The sequence below is a fragment of the Osmia lignaria genome, chromosome 7 (genome assembly GCF_051020975.1).
Source record: "Osmia lignaria lignaria isolate PbOS001 chromosome 7, iyOsmLign1, whole genome shotgun sequence".
Classification (NCBI taxonomy): domain Eukaryota; kingdom Metazoa; phylum Arthropoda; class Insecta; order Hymenoptera; family Megachilidae; genus Osmia; species Osmia lignaria.
In genome coordinates, this window is record NC_135038.1 from 4,989,850 (window position 1) to 5,012,467 (window position 22,618).

Here is a 22,618-nt window from a genome sequence, read left to right on the forward strand (position 1 = left end):
TCGTTTATTGTTTAATGATATGTGTTATTTTCAAATTCGTAGCTGCCGAAAGGATGAAGCGCCATCTTGATACGTCACTGGTTTCTAAAGGTAGCTACCCGAGATGCTCCGCGCACCGTCAGTCCACGCTGGATTCCCGCGCCGTTCGGTTCGTGGTGTAGTGCCTGTGCAAGGTTCGAATTTGACAAGTCTTATCAGAATTTTCGAATCGCGTCTTCCTTATTTTCTCTGCTATTACGATTAATACTCCGATTATTCTCGATTACGTGATTGTTTTCAACGCGTCTCGCGTGATTGAGATCGTAAAGGTTAGCGATAGACAATCGAAAGGGCAAAGGCGGTTAAGGGAACACAATGCCAGCGGATGCGGAACTCAGTAATCTGCTTAGCAGGAGGCAAAGGATCAACGAAGAGCTCGAGGAAGGGAAAGAAGTGAAAAAGCAGTACAAATTCGTGAACGTTTACACCGAATTCCACGAGCTGTCTCGTCGGGAGATCAAGCAGTACGAGCAGACCTTCAACAGGTGAGTACTCTTTATTCTATTTTTCTCTATTTCCCGTATGCCTGTTTATTGTACCGACAAGAATGGAATAATATTGTCGTACGTTGTCATTTTGGAATGAACGCCTTTGAAACGACCGCTTGGATCTGTTTGTATACACCCAAGGTGTACTGGTTCTAAACCGTTCCTTTGTGCGTAGAAAATTTTCAGTCTCGGATTCGTGCGACCGTAGTTTCTTAAGCCGGGTCTACACTAGCACATTTTTGTTTGCATCAACAGATTTATGTTACAGTGTGCGTACGCAAAAATTTCTGTATCGCATTCACATTCCAATTTTTACATAGAAATGTGCGTAAATTTGCAGTAAAAATTTTTTTACGATTTAAATTTTTACCAGTGTGGACTCAGTTCTAGGTTACTCATAGATCAAACATTTATTGTTTCTTTTATTATTACTCAAAAAATATTTATTATTTCAAATGTATACACATATTTGAATTATTTAAAATAGTCAAATAATTTTGTTCAGCCATCTTTGATTTTTGACAGATGGCTGACTCGATTGATTCAACTAAATCGTATCAGTTATTTGAGTAGTTGTAAATTTGAAGAAAACGTTATTTATCTTTACTATCAAGTAGAAATTGCGAGATAAAGCGTACAAGGAAATCGAAAGTGAATCACAGCTCTTGTCGCACTCGCCTGCGGTTTTGCTCCTTGTTTACATTTACTCGCTCGAGTTTACGTTACTACCTACAGGCAGATCGTGTTGCATTGGTGAGATAATTTTTATTATAACACGAAATGAAATAACCTATGGGTCAATTGTAACCCAATATATCCTATTCCATATATTATTTCAAATTTACAATCAACTATTTCTAATTAATCATCATCATCCTAATATTTCATCTTTAACCTTCAAAAATTTAATTTATGTTGTTGGTAATGCGCATGCGTACGCGTACGTACATCGAATTGTTAAAATCGATTTTTCTCGATAACCATTCTACCGTGGTAACTTTCGATTAATTCCACCGCTTTAATAATAATCGAAACTCGTTCTGTATCGCTTTACGTATCGATATCGTTATCTTTATATCGTATATTGAATTTGAACGTTCGTTATCCTGCGGCGTTTTAGTTTATCCGATGGAAACAAGGGAAAAACGAATGAAAATGGAAAAGTCACGCGCTAGTCGTTACGAAACCGCAGATGGCTGAATTCGTGACGTAGTTATTTCGTAGCACGAAGAAAAGACCGAAGGGAAGAGAGCAAGTCGTGTTGCAGAGCCAGCACACGCGACCTCGAGGTTTGTCCTCCGTCTCTCTTGTTCTTCTTGCAGGTATTTCGGAGCGAACCGGACAGCAGGTTTGACAAGGCAGAACCAGGGTGGACGGCCGAGCGAGAGCAGTTCGTTTATATACCGTGAAAAAGTTGCGTCGCGTAATATACGATTTAAATTTATAATCTCAAATTTTCATTCGCACTGATTCTTAACCGACGATACGAAAATCCCGCATCCGGTATGAGCCTTCCTTTATAAATAAAAATTACCATATTTAATGCTGCACTGAAATGTCAACGTATTAAAATTATAATTAAATAGGAATTAGGAATATTTTTCTCTCTGTTAATCGATTAAAAACTTGTCACGTTTCACAAAAGATAAATACGTATCGTTTTTCTGCGCTGATACAGATACAGGTTCGCTGACATTTGATAGTAAACGTATAGTTAGTCATTGGATGCGACCACGTAGGTTGCAGCTATCTGTTGACCACTTCCGGTTTCGGTAGCCGCCTTACCTCGATCAACCGGCGTCAAATTTTTTTCATCCTAATGACGAAATATACAACACCTTCCGCGGTTTTTAATTCTACTTATTCCCAGAAAAATCAGAGTGTAAAAGGGGGATTAAAATTCAATTAGAATTAATACACACTATGAAACTGCGAGCTTAGAAATCTCGACGTGAAATTCACACTAGCTAAACGACCTTTTACTTTTACCTACCTAGCTGTAGAAAGAAATCAGCTCGGTTCGGTTCGAACGTGATTAGGTTTCGACTTTTCTCTTGTAGAAGGATTTTTCAACTTTTTCTCTCTCCTTATCTTTTTCTCCTTTCACGACGGTTACGGGGGAGAAAATCGTGACCTATTCCGGCATGATCCGCGTGTTGCAATAAATTCTTCCCACGTGTAAAATATTATCCGTTCTGTGGTCACGCGTGGCTCACGCTATCATTGCGTATTAGCTAGATGAAACAATATGCAGGGATAGATCGCTTCCGCCTCGAGATCGTTAAAATTCATTCGTGTCCAGGCCGATGAATATCATTAGTAATCGAGAAAATTACTAGCTCCCGGTACTGCGGTACTTGGAAAATGAAAAAATTCTATATAACGAGAAAAAGGAATGTGTTTTCCATTGGGGTTTCGCGTCGTTTCCAAATTTCATATGCGAGAGGGGTTTGTCCGCTCGATACCGGAAGTCGTCAGCAACATGTCCCGGTGTGTTCTTTTCATGACTAACCACCTCGATGTACACGTAACACTTTGATTCACACGCGTGTCTACTCGATGCATGATTCACGATGCAAATTGTCAGGTTGCTCTCCTCTCCGTCCACGTTCATTTCCCTCGATAAAATGTTGAAACGGAACGCGTGATTGAATTAGGCTCGTTGGATAAATTGGACGGTCTCGTTTCGGAAACGCCAATGAAAATTGTCAGGCATACTTGATTTCTCGTCCCCTTTCAATGGAGACATTAATATTACTGTTTTCTCATGAAATTATGCCAGATTTTCCGTGATTTTTCGTATTTTAATTAATATAGTAAACGAGAATTTGGATAAATAACGTTGGGAGGTTCGTTAGATTTTATAATTCTAATAAATTTTATTTTCATTTTATAGTTTTGTGAATAACAGCGGATTGACAAAAGGAAGGCGGTAGTAAAAAAGGTGCAAATCGAGCGTGAATGGTGAATGCAAGTAGGAAAAAGGTCGACGATACAATCCTTAATACCAGCTAACTTCCTACATTGAAGATGTACTTGATTTTCGCTGAATCGCGAGACACCTAGCAGCGCGAATCGAGTGTAGGATAATCGCGAGTATTCGATGAACTCTGAACCAAACGAGGACGACGTAATTATCAAGCATGATATTAGGAGCGATAATGTGAGTTTATCAAAAAGTTCATTCAGTATTTCAATAAATGAATCTCTACTTTACTGTAATATAAAAAGAAAAAGATTGAGTAATTTTTTAATATTACAGTGGGTAGTGGAATTTCAAATTGATTACGGAATATTTTAATTTACGTTGTCGTTTTTTTTTAGGACGGAATCGAGAACTCGATTGACGAGTATTTAAATGATATTCTCATTGTCGGTATTTAATTAAATCGCTCATTGATTCACTTTCTCTGAAGGCATGGAATGTTTTTAAAATAATTAAAATAGAATTGGACGTTCTGGAAAGAAAATAGGTTCGATGTGGCGGCGAGTTTGGCGAAGTTGTCGCAATAAGCGAGCAGCAAACCGTTACCTCAAAACCATCTACAAAGATCACGCGTTCCGAATACATAAACGATGTTAGAATTTATTCGAGAATGCGGCTCGTTCGTGTCGTGAAAATATTTTATATCGATCAGCTTCGATGCTTTGATACGCGTATTAGGATAGGAATGCAATTGCACGTTAATGCTATAACAGTTGAATACTTCGTGACATCGATAGCTGTAACAATTTCATATTCCTTCAGAAGTATCTCTAATGATACGTTAAAAAATTTCAATTTTTCTTTGTAATTACTGAATAAATAGAACGCCGGTTGTTAAAGTGTTGATTAATAATTTTAGTTGAAAAAACGTTATCAAACTAACACGAGGAATGTAATTAGGGTTTAGCGCAATAAAAGTTTACCGCATAATCTTATCGCGAATGGAGTTTAATTAGGCCAGGTTGTTCGACAACACACACCAGCAGCCAGGTATTGTTATCGCAAAATCAATTCTTGCATTATTAGCCGAGCTACCGCGTGATTCGTTCGCCAGCATTTTCCAAGACTATCCAGAGAGAAGTGGGTCAAGGTGGTTGCTGGTACTTTGCTGATATGTTCCTCTTACCCTTCTACCATTCTTTCTGAGATCGATGCAGTCGCAGATTCTCCTTTTGTATTCGAAAAGACGTCATCTCCGATCCAACTTAAGTGACGATGAGATGCTGGTACTTACCATTTTTCTCTTGCCAAGTTCTTCAAATATTATTCCAATAATTCGAAGAGATGATTTGTAATAATTATATGATAGGTTCGTACATTTAATTTTGCTTATTTTTAATTCATATTATTCGATATAGAAATTAATAGGTAGCTTTAATGAAATGCTCTGAATCGATATTTCGTCGAAGCTTTTTCATTGTTCTCGATGAAACGAAGGTGAATGGTGTGTCAGCAGTGGAGATGTGAAAGATTGAAAGGTCAAGTGCACATTAAAGATGAAAAACATCGTCGGGTCAGTTTTATCTTTAATTCAGAAATGTCTTGTATGTATCTTTCAAATATATTTATTACATATCAAGGTATTAAGAACGGAATTACATCAGGTTAGATAACAATACTTCACTTTGATCGAAGACCTACGAGGTCTTAATATAATAACACTTTGAGATGATTATACAATGATTTAATGAATCACCGTTCCTGTGATAAGATGCCTCGAGTTACGTCTAAAAATATTGAAAGTGTTGAGATATCTGAATAATTAACCCAGATATCAGACACTCTCAAACAGCACTTTGCTAATTCCTTGAAATCTTATTACTGAATACAAAAACCCTAGCTCATTGTTATTCAAGTAATTAGAATCGATGTACAAGCAACTCATTGTTACCTTTGTAATTATGAAAAATACCATTTCATCGTTGAAAGAAAAAAATATGTGATTTTTGAAATGAGGATCGTGACTCCAGAAAAGGTCGTAAAGTGATTTCAAAAACCAGACTTTAAATGTTAATTATTAAGGAAAAAATCTGTTTTTTAATGGAAGAATGTTGTGAAACATCGAGACTTATCAATCGAACGTTGAAATTAGCTGTGAAATAGCAAAACGAGTGCCTTTTATCGCGCACTGTATGCGTGGGTGATACGATATAGTTCCCTCTCGCTCATATTGATCAGCCTTGCTTGACCATGCTTATAAACGCGTAACCTCGACCTTCGAGCGATTCTCCTCAGTCTGATCGAAAGAAGCTACTTGAAATTTATCACCTGCGATGCGAAATAAAGGATAGGCATAGAAATGAAATGATAATCGTATACAATTATCAAGGATGTTCGTTACGAAGCTGCGCTATCCGACCTAAATCGGTCTATATAATTTTCATATCTGTATAACTTAGTTACCGAGAGCCAGTGTAATTTAGTTGAAATTCACTTTGCGCATCGTAGCGTTCACTTATTACGCGAATAATCGTAACGAAATCGTACGAAGAATATTATAAAAGAAACAAACAAACAAGGGGTGAGAGCGCATCGCGTTCCCGCGACATCGAGTGATCGGATATTTAACGTCGACAATGTAGCTGGCTTTCCAAGCGGTCGCTAATGAAACTCGTTATTTTTTAATTAGAGTGCGAATTATAAGAGCGGTTAGGGAACGTGAGAACGATCGACAGCGATTTTGTGGCGTACAGATTTCGAAAGCGTCGGTGGTTGTGAATGTCAACGGTGCTCGTTGCGGCGTGTCCGGGAACCGGAAGCTCGTGAAATCGACTTTCCGTGTAAACGATCCCGATAGCCGTCTCGCGGATAGCTTTCCAGAGAATTACGATGCGTTCTGTTGATTCAACGGAGCGCATCGTTCGATAAGATCGAATCTTGGAATTCGGTTCGATCGAGGAGTAGCTGCATTTAGAAATCTTTCTCCGCCACGGTTATCCGTGATAATTCTTCGTGATTTTCTTCTTCCTTGTGCTTTTTATTAATAGTAATTATACATCGCAATATTTCTTTTGCAGATTCGATGCTGGCCACGATGGATTTCTGGATTTAGCCGAGCTGAAACGTATGATGGAGGTTCTAGGAGCACCGCAAACTCATCTCGGTTTGAAGGCGATGATACAGGAAGTGGACGAGGACGGCGATGGACGGATTTCCTTCCGCGAGGTTCGCGATTTCACGCGTTGATTGTCGTTCATTTTCGATGGAAACGATTTCCACGATCGGTGCACCTTTCTCCGGACGAGATATGTAATTTGTACGAATAACAGGAAACAATCGGCCTTACGTAAGCGGAAATCGATCGAGTTCACTATGCACTTTCTTTAAAACCATCGACGATTTTATTTCTTTTAATATTTTCGGGTCGAATCTTTGATGTGTTCGGTACTAAACGAAACTCTAGCGCCCCGTTTCGCTTTCTGCGTAGAAATTCTTTTATTTTCACCCGTCTAGCATCCAGTTTGATGCATGCCTGCACGTGCTACATAATCTCCATAAAAATAGTCCGGCCCACGGGGTGTTTCACGCGTGTTCTTTTCCACGATGGGTTACTCATTTCTCCCATCTGCGATCGTGGAATTTCCGGGGGTCGATGGGTGTTCTGTTTTAACCAAGCACTGTGTAAATAGGTAATGAAATCGTATTTTATGTACACGCGACTGCGAAAGGGTTAAATGAATGCAACGCGCATTCGTCGGCGGAGAAACGGGTAAATTGCAAATGCAAGGACACGAGTGCGTACGAAGGAAAGCCCTCGAACTGGATGCAAATGCACGGCTGGACATTCCTACGTGACATTTCGTGGCCCGCGAACAAAGCGTTCGATCTGCATACACGCGATCGGTTGTCTGTTTCATAGATCACCGTGATTCATCACTGAACGCTGCTCACTTTCCTGTTACTCATCCTCCGTGTAAATAATCATTGGATTGCGGATATTTTTGCGTTTATGCGTGACACGTATACGACGTGGAAACAGGGAAAATAGAAATAATCATTTCAAGTATTACAAGCATAGTAATAAGAATGCTTTTGTAATTTCGTTTCTTATCGTCGCTTATCAAACTTTCCAACTTGACTCGAGCGCAAGTGGAAAATTATTCAATGATTGAATTCCTTTCGAAAGAACGAATCGAACCGTTCGATCTTATCTCTGTACACGTGTGGTCTATGATCTGTTACAGTTTCTGTTGATCTATCGCAAAGCACGTGCCGGTGAACTGGAACAGGATTCCGGATTGGGCCAGCTGGCTCGTCTCACCGAAGTCGACGTGGACGAAGTAGGAGTCACTGGAGCCAAGCACTTTTTCGAAGCGAAGGTATTACCTTTCTATGGTAGAAATATTTACAGTCGTTTTCGTGACACTTTAAGCTTCAAATTGATGTATCGCAAGTGATATTTGGCGATATTTTTCTGTCATGAAATCTTATCAGACTGTAGATGTTTCAGACGTGATAATTGCGTTATCCTCAAATTATCAAAGAAGGTTTATTTGATTATTTTTATTAAGCTTTAAATACCATAAATGGTCTGGATTTGCGGAACATCAGGAAAGCGTGTCCGCGTTAATGAACGTTTCCTTTAAATAAATTACCCCCTTTTACAGATCGAGCAGCTACGGAAGACGAGCAAATTCGAGGACGAAATCCGTATGGAACAGGAGGAACGAAAACGAGAAGAGGAAGATAGAGCGGCGAGGCGAGCGCAGTTCAGACAAAAAGCTGCTCTGTTTGGCAATTGAAAAGAAAATTCACGGATCGAGAAAGTGCCGAGCCACTTCTGCACCTCAATGGAATTACAAACGGTTGCCTTAATCCGATTCACCTGTTTCGTAATGCGATACGTCGATCAACATTGTCTCGTTAGATCGGCTTTAGCGATCGTTGCAGCATTAGAGAGCGTTGATTCTTGGCAAGGGAGGAGAACTATTGTTTCTAAGCTTTTATCGATTTTCATCTTTTAGAGGAATTGTTTTTTTATACGCACTTCGAGTACTGTGACCAATAGTGACATTAGTTTTAGGATTGAGATTATTTTGTAAGTTCTTTTTGGTATGATAAGTATTAAGGAACTTTTATATACAGAAAAAATAATTGTGTAAAAGTATCAGCCTTTTCATTATTTCGGCAGGTTCAGTTATGCTTTTGGAATTTTTAAAAGCATAATTGATCATTTAGACGATATTTCTTTAGGTTTCGTACAATTAGATTCTTTTGGATACGTATAACGAATGAATAGAATAGGAGATTTTAACGAACGCACGACTGATATTCTAAATGTAACATGTACATGTGTGTATAATAATTTATATGCTAATTTCAATTTTAATTGTAAAGGTTGACGCACTGTTGAGAAACAAAAGATAAACATTTTGCAACACATTCTTGATGGGGTGATTTTGGATGATTTTATCATTGCTTATTTATATCTGCATCACTTTACTTTCAAAATGAAAAAAAGGAATTTTTATCGAAGATAGGATTGATGAATGTATTTTCAGTCAATGTGTACATGTTTTTAATGGTATCTCATTTTATATCGTAAAATTTTAAGAAATACGTTTTGAAATAAAATCACCAAGTCCACTGGTCAGTGTTGCGAATTGTACATATAAAATATAAGGGACAATAGATATGGCTTAAATAAGCCTGTAAAATTAGATTGTAAATAAATCTTTTTGTTCCAACAATTGTTTACACAATTTATTGATTCATAAGATAGTTACTATAGTAGTGTACTTTATATTGTGATAAAACTTGCACTACGTTAACGTTATACTTGCATATTGCAATTTGATGTAAAATAAAAAACCTGATTTATGAAAGCAACGGTAAACGCATATAATTTATAGTTTTTATATTTCCATATTATAAAATGTCGACATAGATTCAAACGTAGAAAATATTCAATTGTAGTGCTCGATCCTGTTCTTTTCTTCCTCCAGTCTCGCCAACTTCATGGATATTATTCACTATAAGAATATTTAATGAAAGATAAACAATAATAAATCCGAAACATTATACAATGTGTAATCTTTGAATGATACATAATTGTTGAAATAATTATTTACAATATGATACAATTATTAATTCATGATAAGATAAGCTGTTTCACATATTGTATTGTGTGTATACCAACGTGATTTTTATATTGATGCCCCAAAACAAAGAGTTTTATTTGAATAATCTATTTTTGTTAGATCGTATATTTTTGAAAATTTTACTAATAATAAATGTGAAACTGAAGGAAAAAATTCACATTCATTGTGAATAAACAGTGAATAAATAACCTTATTCAGTTTTGAAACAATATCCTCAAGCGTATATGAAATAAAATTATATTTTAGTTATCATTTTTAAACATGCGTGTTATCATGAATTTTTAAGATTGTTGAATTATTTGCATGTCTTATCAAAGTTCGATTCTTATCTCGTTTTCAAAGTGGGTAATATATATAAATACCTACTTATTGCTGTTTGATAACAGTGTCTGAAACTAACTTTTGGAGTAATTATTTCTCTCTGAAATGGGTTCAAATCAGGCAAGAGAAAGTTTATAAGAATACTGTTTTATATTCTGTAAAATTATTGTATTTATTATTGTATATTAATAATTTTAATATTTCATATTTTACAGATAGAAAAAATTGTTAATTTATACAAGATCATAGCCAAAAATCCATCTCTAAGTGGTGCAAGGATTTTAGAAGCTGGCAATAATGGAATATCAATTTTAAGCGGATGGTCACAAAGGAATTTAGAAAGAAAAACAAATCAAAAGTTTTATCAAACTCATGTTTTGAATTCAGAACTACAAGTACAGTCTGAAAGTTTTCCTATTGATGTTACAACAGAGTATGGAACTTATTTACTTAGAATATAATTTCCTATATGTATTCAAATTGTATTTTTTAAGAAATTTCTATTTTTCTTTGAAGACTTCTCTCTGCTTTTACTGCAGATGAACAGCGTAAAGCTGTGTTAAGACAAGCTACAGTGGATAATTCTACAAAACAATTCATTGAAATTTGGGATAAACAAAGACTTGTGAAGAATTATGACCTAGCTGCTTTGGATGTACATGGAGATGTGTACAGTGATTGTAATTATACCTTTAGAGCTATACTTTAGAATTTTAATAATTATTTAACAATATCTATTTTTATTTACAGCCGAATTTTCTTCTTTTGAGTGGTCCCCAGACAACACAAAAGTATTATATATTGCTGAGAAAAAACTTCCAAAATCAGATCCATTTTATAAACAAAAACCTCTTAATAAGAAAGATAAAAAGGAAGAAGATGAGGTAGCAGTGGTAAGTTCTGTTGCTTTTTAGAACATAAATGCAGTTTAGGCATTTCAAACTGAAATTAATGAATTATTAATGAAACAGGGTAATGAATATATTTACAAGCCTCACTGGGGAGAACAATTAGTAGGTAAACATCTTTCGGTTGTCGTGGTTCTCGACACCACGACCGACGTAATTTCAACTCTCCCAGGTATACCAGATGAACTTTCACCTGGTCAAGTAATATGGGCAGAAGACAGTCAAGGAATAGTTGGTGTAGCATGGAAACATGAACCAAGATATTTAGGTCTTATTGCTTGTACCAATAGACTTTCTTGGATATTTTTACTGAAAGATGGAGAGTACAGTAAGAACTCTTTTTTCTAACTTATTTCTTTTCATATAAGAGTTGTAAGTACACATTTGTTATCAGTTTGAAAATAGATACGTAAAGATGTACATATTTTCTAGAAAAAATTTCTAATGATGGATGTGCTGTACGTTGTCCGAGATTCAGTCCCGATGGAAATTATTTAATTTGGTTAGAAAGAGAAGCTGGTGGCCCGCATCATAATGCACACAGACTTATGCGTCTTGAATTTCGCTCTAAACCAAAGGTATTGCCGTATTTGAATATTTTCTACGATACTAATTTCACATAAATTAATGTTAGCTTTCCTGTTTAGCCTGATATACTTGTAGATATTGTACATACAAGTATACCCATTAAAAATGTTAAACATTTCTATGGTTTGTACGGTCGCTTACCATGTCGCTGTTGGAGTAATAATTCACAATATATATTTTTAACTACACCTCAACAAAATAATTCATGTTCTTACATTGTCGATACAAGTACGAAAGATATATTTCACTTTGATAATCTTTTCTTTGTTGTGATTATCAGTAATGAAAACATCATTTTTAGAAACGAAAACTATCACCGAGATTGTAAATGATAAGAGTAGTCTTACCATTTTGGACGTAAAAGATGATATTATCGCATTTTTGGAAACATCCATTATAGAACCTGCGTTCTTGACAGTAGGGAAGTTTAATTTAGAAGCAGTTAATAACGGTACCATAAAAAGACATGAAGTATCAGCAATCACGAAAATTCTTACTTCTCATAATTTCATGTATGAATCGTCCGAATATGACTATGATAATGATAATGAAATTAGTAAGTAGTTTAATACTTGAAAAATACAAAATATTTTTAATTAAATATTCACAACTTTTTAATAATTTTAGAGCATTTTAACTACATTTACTTTGGACCAAAAAATGGGGAAGACAAATCTGTACCTTTTGTAATTGTTCCCCATGGTGGACCTCATTCTAATTATGCGAATACATTTACACTCGATTATGTTTTGTTTGTATTATCAGGTAAATATTTTATGAAGACATTTAGAAAGAGTATTGTTTAAAAATTCATCACACTAATGAAATATTTATAAAAATTTTTAACTCAAGGCTTGGCAGTGGTGCAAGTTAACTATCGTGGCTCTACGGGAATGGGTTCAAAAAACGTTGAATATCTTCAAGGAAAAGTTGGGGATGTTGATGTGAAAGATTGTGTGACTGCCACACAAGAGGCTTTAAAGAAATATCCATGGTTGAATCCAAAACAAATAGGAATTAGTGGGGGTTCACATGGTGGATTTTTAGCAGCTCAATTGAGTGCCCAGTATCCAGTAAGTTTCAAAAACAACGCGGTACTTCTATTTCTATTCGACCTTCAAATTCATATGATAAATCTACTTTATAGGATTTATACAAAGCTATTGTTGCAAGGAACCCAGTAATCGACATCGCTGCCATGTTCACTATATCAGATATTCCAGACTGGTAAAACGTTAATGTATTTAAAACAAAACTTCTTTTCATAGTTCCACTGAGTTATTGTAATTATATTACAGTCGCAATGCCCTGAGTAAGGAAGAGAAAATTAAGTACCACCATGATGTGTAAGCTTAATCGTAGTACAAAAGTATAATAAAAAGTAAAGGGCTATTAACACGGAATATGATAGGAAATTACAGTGTATGTAAAACTTGTTTCAAATTATTAAGGTTGCGATGAATTTAATTCCAGGTGTGCCGCTGTAATCAATTACCCTTTCGACGAGAGTGTACCATTATCGGAATTGGATCAAGTTGAGATGCTTGTTAAAATGTTTAGAAGTTCTCCAATTATTCATGTTAATAAGGTTAAAGCTCCAACCTTATTATGCATTGGATCGAATGATTTACGTGTACCTGCCTCTCAGGGAAAGTTGTGGTATCAACGTCTTAAAGCAAATAACGTAAAAACAAAGTACGTAGAAATTTTGTAAATAAAAATTTTATTTTCTTAAGTTTACAGAAGTTTACAAATTATTATTACAGGATGCTACTTTACGAGGATAATCATCCTTTAGCATCAGGACCAGTTGAAATTGATAATGTTATTAATGCTTGTTTGTGGTTACACGAACATCTTTCAGAGAAAAAAGTTGAAGATTCAGGTTTACAGAAGTAATAATAAGTACGGTAAATATTATAATCATTTCAATATTTTTTAATAATTTTATTATGAGAAATGTAATGTTTATAGTGTCATCGTGTATACATTTATAACAAATAAATTTTCAAAATATACACATGTCCGCAGCATTGCATTTTATATGTTTATAAAATTTGGCATAAATATGCTACGTATAAGTAGTGAATATATATATATATATATGTATATATATATTTGATTATAAGTTGACAATATAGAGTACCAACGCTATACGGTACTCTAATTGCAAAACTTTATATTATTAAGTCGTAATCGATTAATAAAAATTAAAAAACAATCTCATAAATATTAAATTCATTAAATACTGTATCTTTTGAATATTTAAAAAAAAAAAGCTTATGAACTATAAACAAAACGTTATCCTATAATAAAGTATCGACGTTAAATCACTAATCAATTTCAGTTTTAAGTGTCGCTTCGTGTCTTATATGTATAAGAAATTTCATTCTCACATATACTTTAATAAAACGTTATCAAATGGTATGCATCTTACAAAATGAATAAGCGGCATACAAAAATGTTCATTATTACAAATAATATTGTATACGATATCCAAAAAATTTATATAAAACGCGAGAAAAAGAACGTAGAAAAGAATTAGTTATCTCTTTTTCGAGCGCATGTTTTTCTAATTATATCTCGTTCATTCAGAAAGGCACTCATTCATACCATATATCCGAAAACTGCATTGTATACAGCAATATCTAATTAAAACATTAGATAAAATGCTGTCGATATCGGTCAGTTACATAAAGTAACATGTCTTTCTAATTACGATCTAACGGGATTACTTTGTTCTGGAAATAACGAATCATAACTAGGTGGCAGGTCTTTGTTATTAACAGAGGAGGGTACAGCAACCTCTAATATGGGTGCCGAAGGAACTGGGGGATTCGTAGATCTTTCGGCTTCGGGCGGCACTGTTCTTGCAGCATTTTGATCGGTATAATCCACAGCCCAGTATAACTTTTGTGACCTTTTACAAATCCATAGACACATAACGAATATGATGAAACACAATATCACTGTAGTTACTGCACCTATCGTGACTTTTGTACCAGTACCGGTGCTAATAATTTCATTGAGATTAACTGGACAATCCTTTTCATCTGAACAAACACCCGGTGCGCAGTTGTAAATTCCGTCGCAGAAGTATTCATTTAATAAGCAGCCGCCGTGAAATATTGGCGCGTATTCTTTCTGGTTCACCTTGCTGCAATCTGAATATTATATTATAATTACAATTTATTGCATTAGTTCACTGTATTAGTTATAATAAGTGTAATTACTTTTAAAAACAGTGTAAGCAATGCTAAGAGACAAAAATTCTCCCTCTTGTAATTTTTCATTTGAAACAAATATTTCTGTTTCTAATTCAGCTCCAGAGCTGTGGCTACTTGGATCAAATTCTGCGTAAGTTACCAGCGACGAGCCATCAGAATCCTGAACTAGAAATTTTACCCTACTACGGTCAAGGTAACCACAGAACTTTTCTGTCCGATGATGATCTTTTCTTTTAAACTGAAATATGCAATATTAAACTGTTTAGTATTCCTTCATTTAATGAATAAAATGACAAGTATTAACAAACCTGTACATAATCCAAGCACTGTGATCCATTTCGTCTAAAAGACAATTTCTGAATCACACCAAATAAACCATCTCCTTTAGCCGTTTTAATAACGAATTTGCAATGAACATTTTTACGTCCCTCGACCCACGGATCAAACATGTGCTTCGATCTTACTATTATCGTAGAATTTTTAATTTCGGTAGTTGTTGTTTTACCATATATATGACAAAACTTTTCCGAGTCCAATGAATCTGAAAAAAGAGGTTAGGAATTAAATATCCTTCATGATCAACAGAACCTCGGGATCGTGTGTCTTTTGAAAAAAAAACTCACACTCCACGTAATGATCATGAAAGGCGCATGAACTGTAATTCACGCAATTGTTTGCGAGAAATATTAAACATAAAAGATGTAAAATATCCTGTCGAGACATTTTTATAACTGTCAAAAAGCCATAAAGAACACGGTTAACGTCACTGTCAATTCCTAGGCGACTGAAGCCTATTAGTAACTCTACAGAGATCTTCCGCGAAAGGTGCAAAATTGGAAAAATTATCGTCAGATTTTTCCAAGAAATCATTTACGTTTCCTTATTCACCATTTTCGCGGATACGTCATCCTTTCGTGTCTTCGTATATCAAAACAAAACGAAGGTGTGCAAAAAAGATTGATAGAGATGAAGTCACGCAAGATCGCGAAATTCGAGATATATGACTCACAGGATTACCGTTTCAAACAAAGTTAGACGCGTTACCGTAAAATTATTAATTTCTACATAAATATTTATCAGGAAATCGTGGTGATTTTCGAAACAGAATGAAAGTAATTGAGCTTAATTACGGAGATGTGGAAGTTGGTAAAACGGCGGTAAAGACGATTGAAATATGGAACGAGTCCTGCGTAAGTAATTTCATTACCGCAATTTGAAATCAATTTACTTTTAGTGAATATTTTTCTTTGCTGCGGTAATATTTATAATTTATTTCTAAAAATTACATTTTCAGTATTTTAACGATATAAAATCATTGATTTACAGAAAGAGCAAATATATCAAGCCCAAAGAGACCCAACCGCGAATCCCTTGGATCATGTTTTTCATTTGCGTTCTTATAACTGGGCTCTAGCTGCTGAAGAAAAATTTGTATGCGAAATACGCTATCGACCGTTTGTCGTGTCTCCTAAAAATGTTGATTATTTTATGATTACCGATACCAGTGGTTCATGTACGAAGATCATTGTCCAGGGATCGTGTATCGGTACCTATAATGAATATTTTAATCATATAATTATCCATAATATTTTACACGTTAACAACATTGTTGTAGGTCCCGAAGTGGTTTGTTCAATGACGAAAATGTTTATGGGCTGTACTCAAAAATGTACCGAGGTGAAGAGACGAATAAAATTGATCAACAAATCTAAAGTAGCAGCAATTTTTATGATCGACATAGACGAAAAGTATCAGGTGTTTAGGACAAGCCTAAATTGCGGTACCATCGCCTCGTCTTCTTACAAATATGTCACCATTACTTTTTCACCCCCGGAAAATGGAAGATATACTTATCATTTAGCCATTTTAATTCTGCACCAAGTAAATCAACGATTTTATAATTATATTTAAAGTTAATTATATCTTTGTTGTATACTAAAATTTTCATCTAACCATCAGGAACCCATTATTATAGAATTACACGGCAGCAGTATCGCAACTGATTATAAAGAGGATGATATGACCTGTCTCAGTTATTCCTGGAAGGAGACCAATCCATTTGAAGGATACATGAGAGACACTGTTAACATATTAGGAGAATTGCCAGCTGTATCTTTATCCAAACATTATTTTAATTTCGGTCAAGCGGACGTCGACCCGGATAATATTATCCAAAGGATCCCTCACGCGATATGCTTTACTAATCATAATCAGTCGAATTTGTTAGTTCGCTGGGAAAAGGGTAATTCCATTAAGCTCGTCAGCTGTAGATTTATTTAATATCAAACAGTAATTATTTTTATCTATCGTAGATATCGATGGGATTTTTACTATAACGCCTTACAAAATGCACGTTCGCGCCAATCAATCGGCTCTCTTTGAAGTCACGTTCAATCCAAATGCGAGAAATAATCTTTATGGAAGAGAACTCATCGCCTCTGCCTTTTTCGAACAGCAACAGGATGTGTATTTTCCGATCATTATTTCGGTCAGAGTGATAGGTTTGATATTTTACCATGAAAAATTTATGAACTTTGGATTAACATATGGATTTTGTAGGTCATTCTTTTCCCATTTCGTCTAACGGATGGATCCCGCAATACGAGATACCTCAGACTGTAATAATGCCACCATGTGTCCCACCAATCCCAGTTTATACAAGTTTCTTAATCAAAAAGTTTGGTCATTTACCAATGATGTTTCAATTCGTTTCACCACCAGCCAGTCACTTTGTTGTAAAGCCAATGCTCGGTGTAATTCATCAGTACGAGATCCTTCTTTTTATTATATTTATTGATAATTACTGTTTATATTTAGTAGGTTGAATTTGTCATTGAATTGCAGTAATTATCAAATAATTGTTGTTGAAATGATACCGGAGAATAAAAACGAACAGATTTATATAGAACGATGGACGGTATATTTCAACGGGAATACGAAAAATGAAAGTTACATAGATTTGAAGGGATACGCGGAATATGCAAATATCATGTTTTGCAATAACAACGTGTTAATTTTCCCAGCGGTGATGCCGCATTGTCAGCAATTTGTCCAACTTGGAATGCGAAATGTAACTCGTCACAAAATTCGGTGATTCATCGTGTTCTCATATTATAAATTATACTGAATTTCATAAATTAACGAGAGACATTTGTAGGTACCGATTTTATCAATTGCCATCCGAATTCAAGATACAAGATGAAACCGGAGAAATCGAACCGAACGATACTTTATTTCAAGAATGTTCTTTCTCTCCAATAGAACCGAACATTGACTACGATTTTGAAGCACAATGCGTTTTGCTTGTTATAAAAAATGACACTATCGTAGGAACAAAGTGTTGTGTAACATTACGAGTTCGTGGAAGATGCGAAATGGGTTTCTTGGAGGTGATATCTTTGTTAAAATGATTTTAAAATAATTGTAATTCGAGAGAGTCTATCTTCCCTTTCGTTCAATGTTTCAGGCAATTCCAAACGAGTTAAATTTCAACGAGATGGAATATAATACCACAAAAACGTTGTTTTTCGATCTTGTTAATTTTAGTACAGTAAACATCTACTACACATTAATATGTACCCATACCAGTTGGCCGATCGGCGATATCAAAAAGGATGTTGAGATATCTCCAGCATCGGAAACAGCTTTTTCAGGAACGCGTAAAAAAGTCACAGTTACTATTACACCTCGTACACCAGGATTTTACGAATTTGCTGTTGAATATTTATTAAGAATCAATTATCGGACAGATAAAATAGTATCCTCGGAAAAGGCAAGAAGAATTTGTATGGTGAACTGCATGTGCACCTTACCATCAGTGAAGGTATAGTTCAAATTTCTTCAATAATAAATAATTATTTTAGAATTACACAAAAATCTGATAATTATATTTCTTACATAGCTGAAGAACGTATGCGCTTTTGCATACAAACAAATTTATTCGGTGAATATAAGCAAGCCATTCTTATGGAAAGCATTAAAAATAAACAAGTATAGTTATGTTACAATTATTGGAAATTTTTATTATATAATTATTCATATTTTTTAGAATGAACGAAGCAATGAAAATCATGCTGCCGGGAGATAAGAGGAATGTAAAAGCCGAACTTTTTCCGATGATTCTAAACAGTGGATCTATTTTGTTAAAATTTATTTTTGTAAATCCTACGAATTTCCCCGTTTCGGTGACTATAAAACAGTTGAAAAGGTGTTCTTGTAAACCATATGTAAAGAAAGTTGGAATTTCATTGCAACGCACAGTGATCGATTGTGTGCATAAAGATCTCTGTGTGGTAAATCCAACGTCAAAAATATTGGAAGTACGGGTTTTCAATGTTTCCAAAGTATATCGTTAAGTTAAGAAACTAATGAAAGAACGAATATATTGTAGCCGAAGCAAGAATTTGTAATTGGTGTCGAACTACATTTCACGTTAGCCGGGAAATCGTACATATATTGGGACGTCAACATAGGACATGATCGTCATATAATTCTAAAAATAGGTCTCGAATGTTTGATCGAATCTGAAACACCAGATTATTTTTTAAGCGACAGATACATGACATTCGGAAAAATTTATTTCGGCAATAGGGAGCCTATTTATAAAGTACATTTTGAATTAATCGCTTGTATTTGATATAAAATTATGAATAATGTGGAGGAATTTCCAGACATGTTGGATACATAATATTACAAACAAAAGTTTGCCATATTCGGTGAACATGAATAACATTCGCAAATTAAACGAAAGTTATTGCTGTGAAGTATTTTCTTGCTTAACTTCCGGTGGTATCATCGAAGCTAATACGATTGTACCATTAGTTTTAAAATTTCAGCCTAGAATGTTTGGAGAATATCAGGTGAAAGCATTTAACGTTAGTCGATGATAGAACTACAATTAAATTATATTACGTTTTCCAGGTGACTATTCCGGTAACTATGGGTGATAAAACGTCAGAGTTAATATTAAAAGGAAAAGCATCTCATTACTTCAAATCAACTGATTTTGGGAGAACAATACCACCACATTGTGCTTGTAAAACTGAATTGTTTCCTGCGTATTTCAACATAGATTGTATCGACATGTGGGCTGTACCTATGTATAATCACGTCATTAAAATGCTCTTAGTTTATAACAATTTAGATTACGCTGCACTCGCTTATGAATGGAAATGGTACTCGCACAATTTCTGCTTGCTAACAAGCTTCCAGTTTCTCAATTTTATCAATTGGTAAATTACAGTCAATATGTACCAGACATCATTTCCGTGGACGTATTTCCACAAAAAGGAATAATAAGACCAAACGCAGTACAAAGTTTTAGAGTAAAAATCCGAACCAAAGGACAATCTGGTAGAATTGATCTTAACGTACCTTGTGAATTTCTGAACGCTAGTGAAAGAGGAGAATATCAAAGAAGCGTTATTAGATATGATATTCTGTGCAAGGAATTGGAAGGACAATTTAAGATCACGGAAAAAGGCACTTCCGTGCCAGTAAGTAATTAATAATTAGTGAAACAATTAGGTATTATGAATGATGTTTCGTATTTTTGTAGGAACCATGGATAAAAATATTGAAAAAACCAGAACCATATTGCAAAGTACTAACTCTACGGTGTACCATAGTTCCTATAGAAGACGAACATTTAAGAATGAGTTTAATGGAGGAATTGAAAGCTACTCCATCAAGTACCATTTACTTTGACGATCGTAAAAATTATAATATTACAAAAGATGAAAATGAACTTTCTATGGTTGCGTTTATTTTGGAAGGCATATTGTGGTAAAAGTTCATAATTCAGTAGAATAAATTCTGCATGCATTAGAAGGTGTTTCGTTATATGAAGATGTTAATTTTATTTTAAAGGGACATTATTAACAGTGAACGATTTCAAAAAATGATGGAAGAAAGTTTGATTCCTGGACGCAATTTATATTATTCACAATTGGTGATGGATTTGGCAGAGCGCAAAAGATTGATTAGAAGGTCTTACATATCGCCACCATTAACTTTAACTAATTCAATCTTTGAAAAAGTAAAAAAAAAAAGAATTAAATTATCCGTGAAGAGGCTTTAAGCGACTAATGACTATGTTTTAGATGTTATTTTCTACAGTACACGATGAATTCTCATTAAAGACTTCGCACTTGGTTCCCAATGAAGATATAAGACATAAAAATTACATTAAAATGTTGCCTAAAGAAAAACGAATCGATCTCGAACAGGAGAAACAAGGTAGATCTATTGATATTTATATTGTAATAAGTGATATCATATTGAATAATATTTTTTGTAGATCTTTATGAGAATGCAGTTGATGACGAATATGATGATGAGTTTGATACCATAAGGACGCGAGTTAGAGTGTCCTTTATAGACTAACTATAAAAATAAATTTTAATATTAATTTATTTCTTTATTATACGGATCAGGAATGCGTTTGAATACAGCGAGAAACTTATCTCCTTTATTTCTGGTCACTTTTTGTCCTTCTTCCGTGCTTTCGTACAACTTCTCCACAATAGGATCTTTATCCTTTGGAAACAAATAATTTTAAATAAAATGGTAATATATTTTAATTAATAATATGAAACTTACCAATTCTTCTTTAGGAACTTCATCAAATAATGGATGTTCTTGAAAATGACTCACTATCCATTCATGTAAGTCCTTAACATCTGTCACTGTATATACAATGGCCTTTAAATTATAATTATAATTAATTAACAATGCAGATATGGAAAATAAGTGTTAACATTAGATTTTATAAATGATCTTACTCCTTCAGCTAACACATAAGCATATTCTGCCAGAAGTGTTTTGTTTATTATTCTCCATTTGTGTTTTGATTTCTTAAAATGTGGATCTGGGTATAAAAAGAACATTTTCTTTAGCTGCAAAGATATAAAACGTTAATTAATCAAAATGAATCAAAATTATTATCATAAAAATAAGGCTATACCTTGTTGTACCTGGCCTTTGTGAAAGTAATTTGGCAAATACTTCATTGCATTAGTTCTTAAGCATGCAATATTTTGATACTGTCCAGGATGTTGTGATCTTAAAGCAGCTATACGATCCATAACATAGTCAGACACTTTTACTCTGATCTCCATACCAACAATCAAATTGTCAGGAAACATAGGTGACAATGTAACTGGGAAAACATATTATTAGCATCTTAAATATTAATGTATTTGAAATTCAAACCTGAATTCTTACCAAGTAATCCTCCATAGCCACAACCGATATCAGCAAATTCAACACATTTGTTTGAAACATTGTTTTCTTTAGACTCTTCTTTGTTGATGGAAAAATAATGTGGAAATAGTGAACTCCAGTCCATTAAATTAGGTTTTATGGGACTGAAATTACATTTTAGTATAGAATAAAATAATGTTCATATGATACTTACAGGTAATATAACAATGATTTCATTAATAAATTATGATTTTATTACAAAATGTAATTACATACTATTCTATACAGTGGTCTGCTATCGGATTCGAATGGGCACGTTGACGATAATACTTTTTTTGTGGCAATGGTAGCGGTTCTGACATGATGATACTTGGTTAAAAACAAATCCACATGGCGAGGAGACTTAACCTAATCTGAATGAAACCTAGCCAAACCGACTACATACATATAAATATATGTTTGCAACATTTTTATTTACAATCGAAAAGATTTTGTACGAGGCTTCTATTCACTTGTAATTTGACGCTAATACAAAAGGAGACATTTCAAAATATGATTGTAAAAATAAATTATAAATGCAACACAATTTGTTATAAACAAATTAAGTGGATCAAAGTATTGAAAAGGTAGCACATAACAAGAACATTTTAAACTAATGATTCTTTATTTCAATATTTCTTTACAGATGTTCAACTTCTCTGTCAATCTGATCTTCGAATATTTTCAGCGAAGATCATCTTCTTGTAACAGGATTTCA

General features: G+C 34.4%; 5 protein-coding genes across 11 annotated transcripts; 3 read left to right on the plus strand and 2 right to left on the minus strand.

The window, feature by feature from the left end:
- The first annotated feature begins 104 nt into the window (after positions 1 to 104).
- Swip-1 (EF-hand domain-containing protein D2 homolog Swip-1) lies at positions 105 to 9,051 on the plus strand. 2 transcript variants are annotated; one of them, XM_076689197.1, is made up of 5 exons: positions 384 to 524; positions 3,424 to 3,690; positions 6,531 to 6,678; positions 7,698 to 7,832; positions 8,121 to 9,051. In XM_076689197.1, the coding sequence occupies exons 2-5, from the start codon at positions 3,671 to 3,673 to the stop codon at positions 8,253 to 8,255; spliced, it is 438 nt and encodes a 145-aa protein (XP_076545312.1). In that variant the 5' UTR covers positions 384 to 524; positions 3,424 to 3,670; the 3' UTR covers positions 8,256 to 9,051. The 2 variants fall into 2 exon arrangements, with proteins under 2 accessions (XP_034191886.1, XP_076545312.1); XM_034335995.2 differs by lacking the exon at positions 3,424 to 3,690 and having other exon boundaries at positions 105 to 524.
- Positions 9,052 to 10,108: 1,057 nt separating this feature from the next.
- LOC117609524 (acylamino-acid-releasing enzyme) lies at positions 10,109 to 13,340 on the plus strand (the record flags this gene model as incomplete). The annotated part of the gene is made up of 13 exons (XM_034335981.2): positions 10,109 to 10,368; positions 10,452 to 10,615; positions 10,686 to 10,828; positions 10,907 to 11,171; positions 11,276 to 11,421; positions 11,491 to 11,659; positions 11,733 to 11,987; positions 12,059 to 12,196; positions 12,284 to 12,504; positions 12,579 to 12,658; positions 12,730 to 12,777; positions 12,905 to 13,126; positions 13,198 to 13,340. Coding segments are annotated over 13 exons (2,244 nt in total), but the record flags the coding sequence as incomplete, so codon positions are not given.
- LOC117609529 (uncharacterized) lies at positions 13,341 to 15,679 on the minus strand. Its single transcript, XM_034335990.2, has 4 exons — positions 15,282 to 15,679; positions 14,967 to 15,199; positions 14,665 to 14,896; positions 13,341 to 14,595 (listed from the first exon to the last, which is right to left on the minus strand). Exons 1-4 carry the CDS (start codon positions 15,526 to 15,528, stop codon positions 14,147 to 14,149), a joined length of 1,161 nt encoding a protein of 386 aa, XP_034191881.2. The 5' UTR covers positions 15,529 to 15,679; the 3' UTR covers positions 13,341 to 14,146.
- Positions 15,680 to 15,707: 28 nt separating this feature from the next.
- LOC117609521 (cilia- and flagella-associated protein 65) lies at positions 15,708 to 21,096 on the plus strand. Of its 5 annotated transcripts, XM_034335973.2 has the most exons (19): positions 15,708 to 15,848; positions 15,985 to 16,204; positions 16,274 to 16,539; positions 16,618 to 16,900; positions 16,971 to 17,159; positions 17,218 to 17,422; positions 17,503 to 17,748; positions 17,816 to 18,047; positions 18,125 to 18,481; positions 18,560 to 18,648; positions 18,707 to 18,977; positions 19,049 to 19,264; positions 19,329 to 19,517; positions 19,579 to 19,832; positions 19,901 to 20,153; positions 20,216 to 20,442; positions 20,527 to 20,695; positions 20,760 to 20,895; positions 20,957 to 21,096. In XM_034335973.2, exons 1-19 carry the CDS (start codon positions 15,765 to 15,767, stop codon positions 21,040 to 21,042), a joined length of 3,972 nt encoding a protein of 1,323 aa, XP_034191864.2. In that variant the 5' UTR covers positions 15,708 to 15,764; the 3' UTR covers positions 21,043 to 21,096. The 5 variants fall into 5 exon arrangements, with proteins under 5 accessions (XP_034191864.2, XP_076545305.1, XP_076545306.1 ...); XM_076689190.1 differs by lacking the exon at positions 20,957 to 21,096 and having other exon boundaries at positions 20,776 to 20,895; XM_076689191.1 differs by lacking the exon at positions 20,957 to 21,096 and having other exon boundaries at positions 20,527 to 20,646; positions 20,760 to 20,888.
- LOC117609531 (tRNA (guanine-N(7)-)-methyltransferase) lies at positions 21,064 to 22,274 on the minus strand. Of its 2 annotated transcripts, none has more exons than XM_034335993.2 (6): positions 22,138 to 22,274; positions 21,883 to 22,025; positions 21,633 to 21,817; positions 21,441 to 21,554; positions 21,259 to 21,360; positions 21,064 to 21,195 (listed from the first exon to the last, which is right to left on the minus strand). In XM_034335993.2, exons 1-6 carry the CDS (start codon positions 22,221 to 22,223, stop codon positions 21,064 to 21,066), a joined length of 762 nt encoding a protein of 253 aa, XP_034191884.1. In that variant the 5' UTR covers positions 22,224 to 22,274. The 2 variants fall into 2 exon arrangements, with proteins under 2 accessions (XP_034191884.1, XP_034191885.1); XM_034335994.2 differs by having other exon boundaries at positions 21,441 to 21,526; positions 21,623 to 21,817.
- Between the last annotated feature and the right edge of the window lie 344 nt (positions 22,275 to 22,618).

Coding starts and splice junctions, on each gene's coding strand:
- Swip-1 (XM_034335995.2), top strand. CDS start 355: ATGCCAGCGGATGCGGAACTCAGTAATCTGCTTAGCAGGAGGCAAAGG. Junction 6,679..7,697: donor GACGGATTTCCTTCCGCGAG/GTTCGCGATTTC, acceptor GATCTGTTACAG/TTTCTGTTGATCTATCGCAA. Junction 7,833..8,120: donor AGCACTTTTTCGAAGCGAAG/GTATTACCTTTC, acceptor CCCCTTTTACAG/ATCGAGCAGCTACGGAAGAC.
- LOC117609521 (XM_034335973.2), top strand. CDS start 15,765: ATGAAAGTAATTGAGCTTAATTACGGAGATGTGGAAGTTGGTAAAACG. Junction 18,978..19,048: donor CAACGTCAAAAATATTGGAA/GTACGGGTTTTC, acceptor AATATATTGTAG/CCGAAGCAAGAATTTGTAAT. Junction 20,896..20,956: donor TCTCGAACAGGAGAAACAAG/GTAGATCTATTG, acceptor TATTTTTTGTAG/ATCTTTATGAGAATGCAGTT.
- LOC117609529 (XM_034335990.2), bottom strand. CDS start 15,528: ATGATTTCTTGGAAAAATCTGACGATAATTTTTCCAATTTTGCACCTT. Junction 15,200..15,281: donor TCATGATCATTACGTGGAGT/GTGAGTTTTTTT, acceptor CTCTTTTTTCAG/ATTCATTGGACTCGGAAAAG. Junction 14,897..14,966: donor AGTGCTTGGATTATGTACAG/GTTTGTTAATAC, acceptor TGCATATTTCAG/TTTAAAAGAAAAGATCATCA.
- LOC117609531 (XM_034335993.2), bottom strand. CDS start 22,223: ATGTCAGAACCGCTACCATTGCCACAAAAAAAGTATTATCGTCAACGT. Junction 22,026..22,137: donor GCAGACCACTGTATAGAATA/GTATGTAATTAC, acceptor ATGTAATTTCAG/TCCCATAAAACCTAATTTAA. Junction 21,361..21,440: donor CTTATGTGTTAGCTGAAGGA/GTAAGATCATTT, acceptor TATAATTTAAAG/GCCATTGTATATACAGTGAC.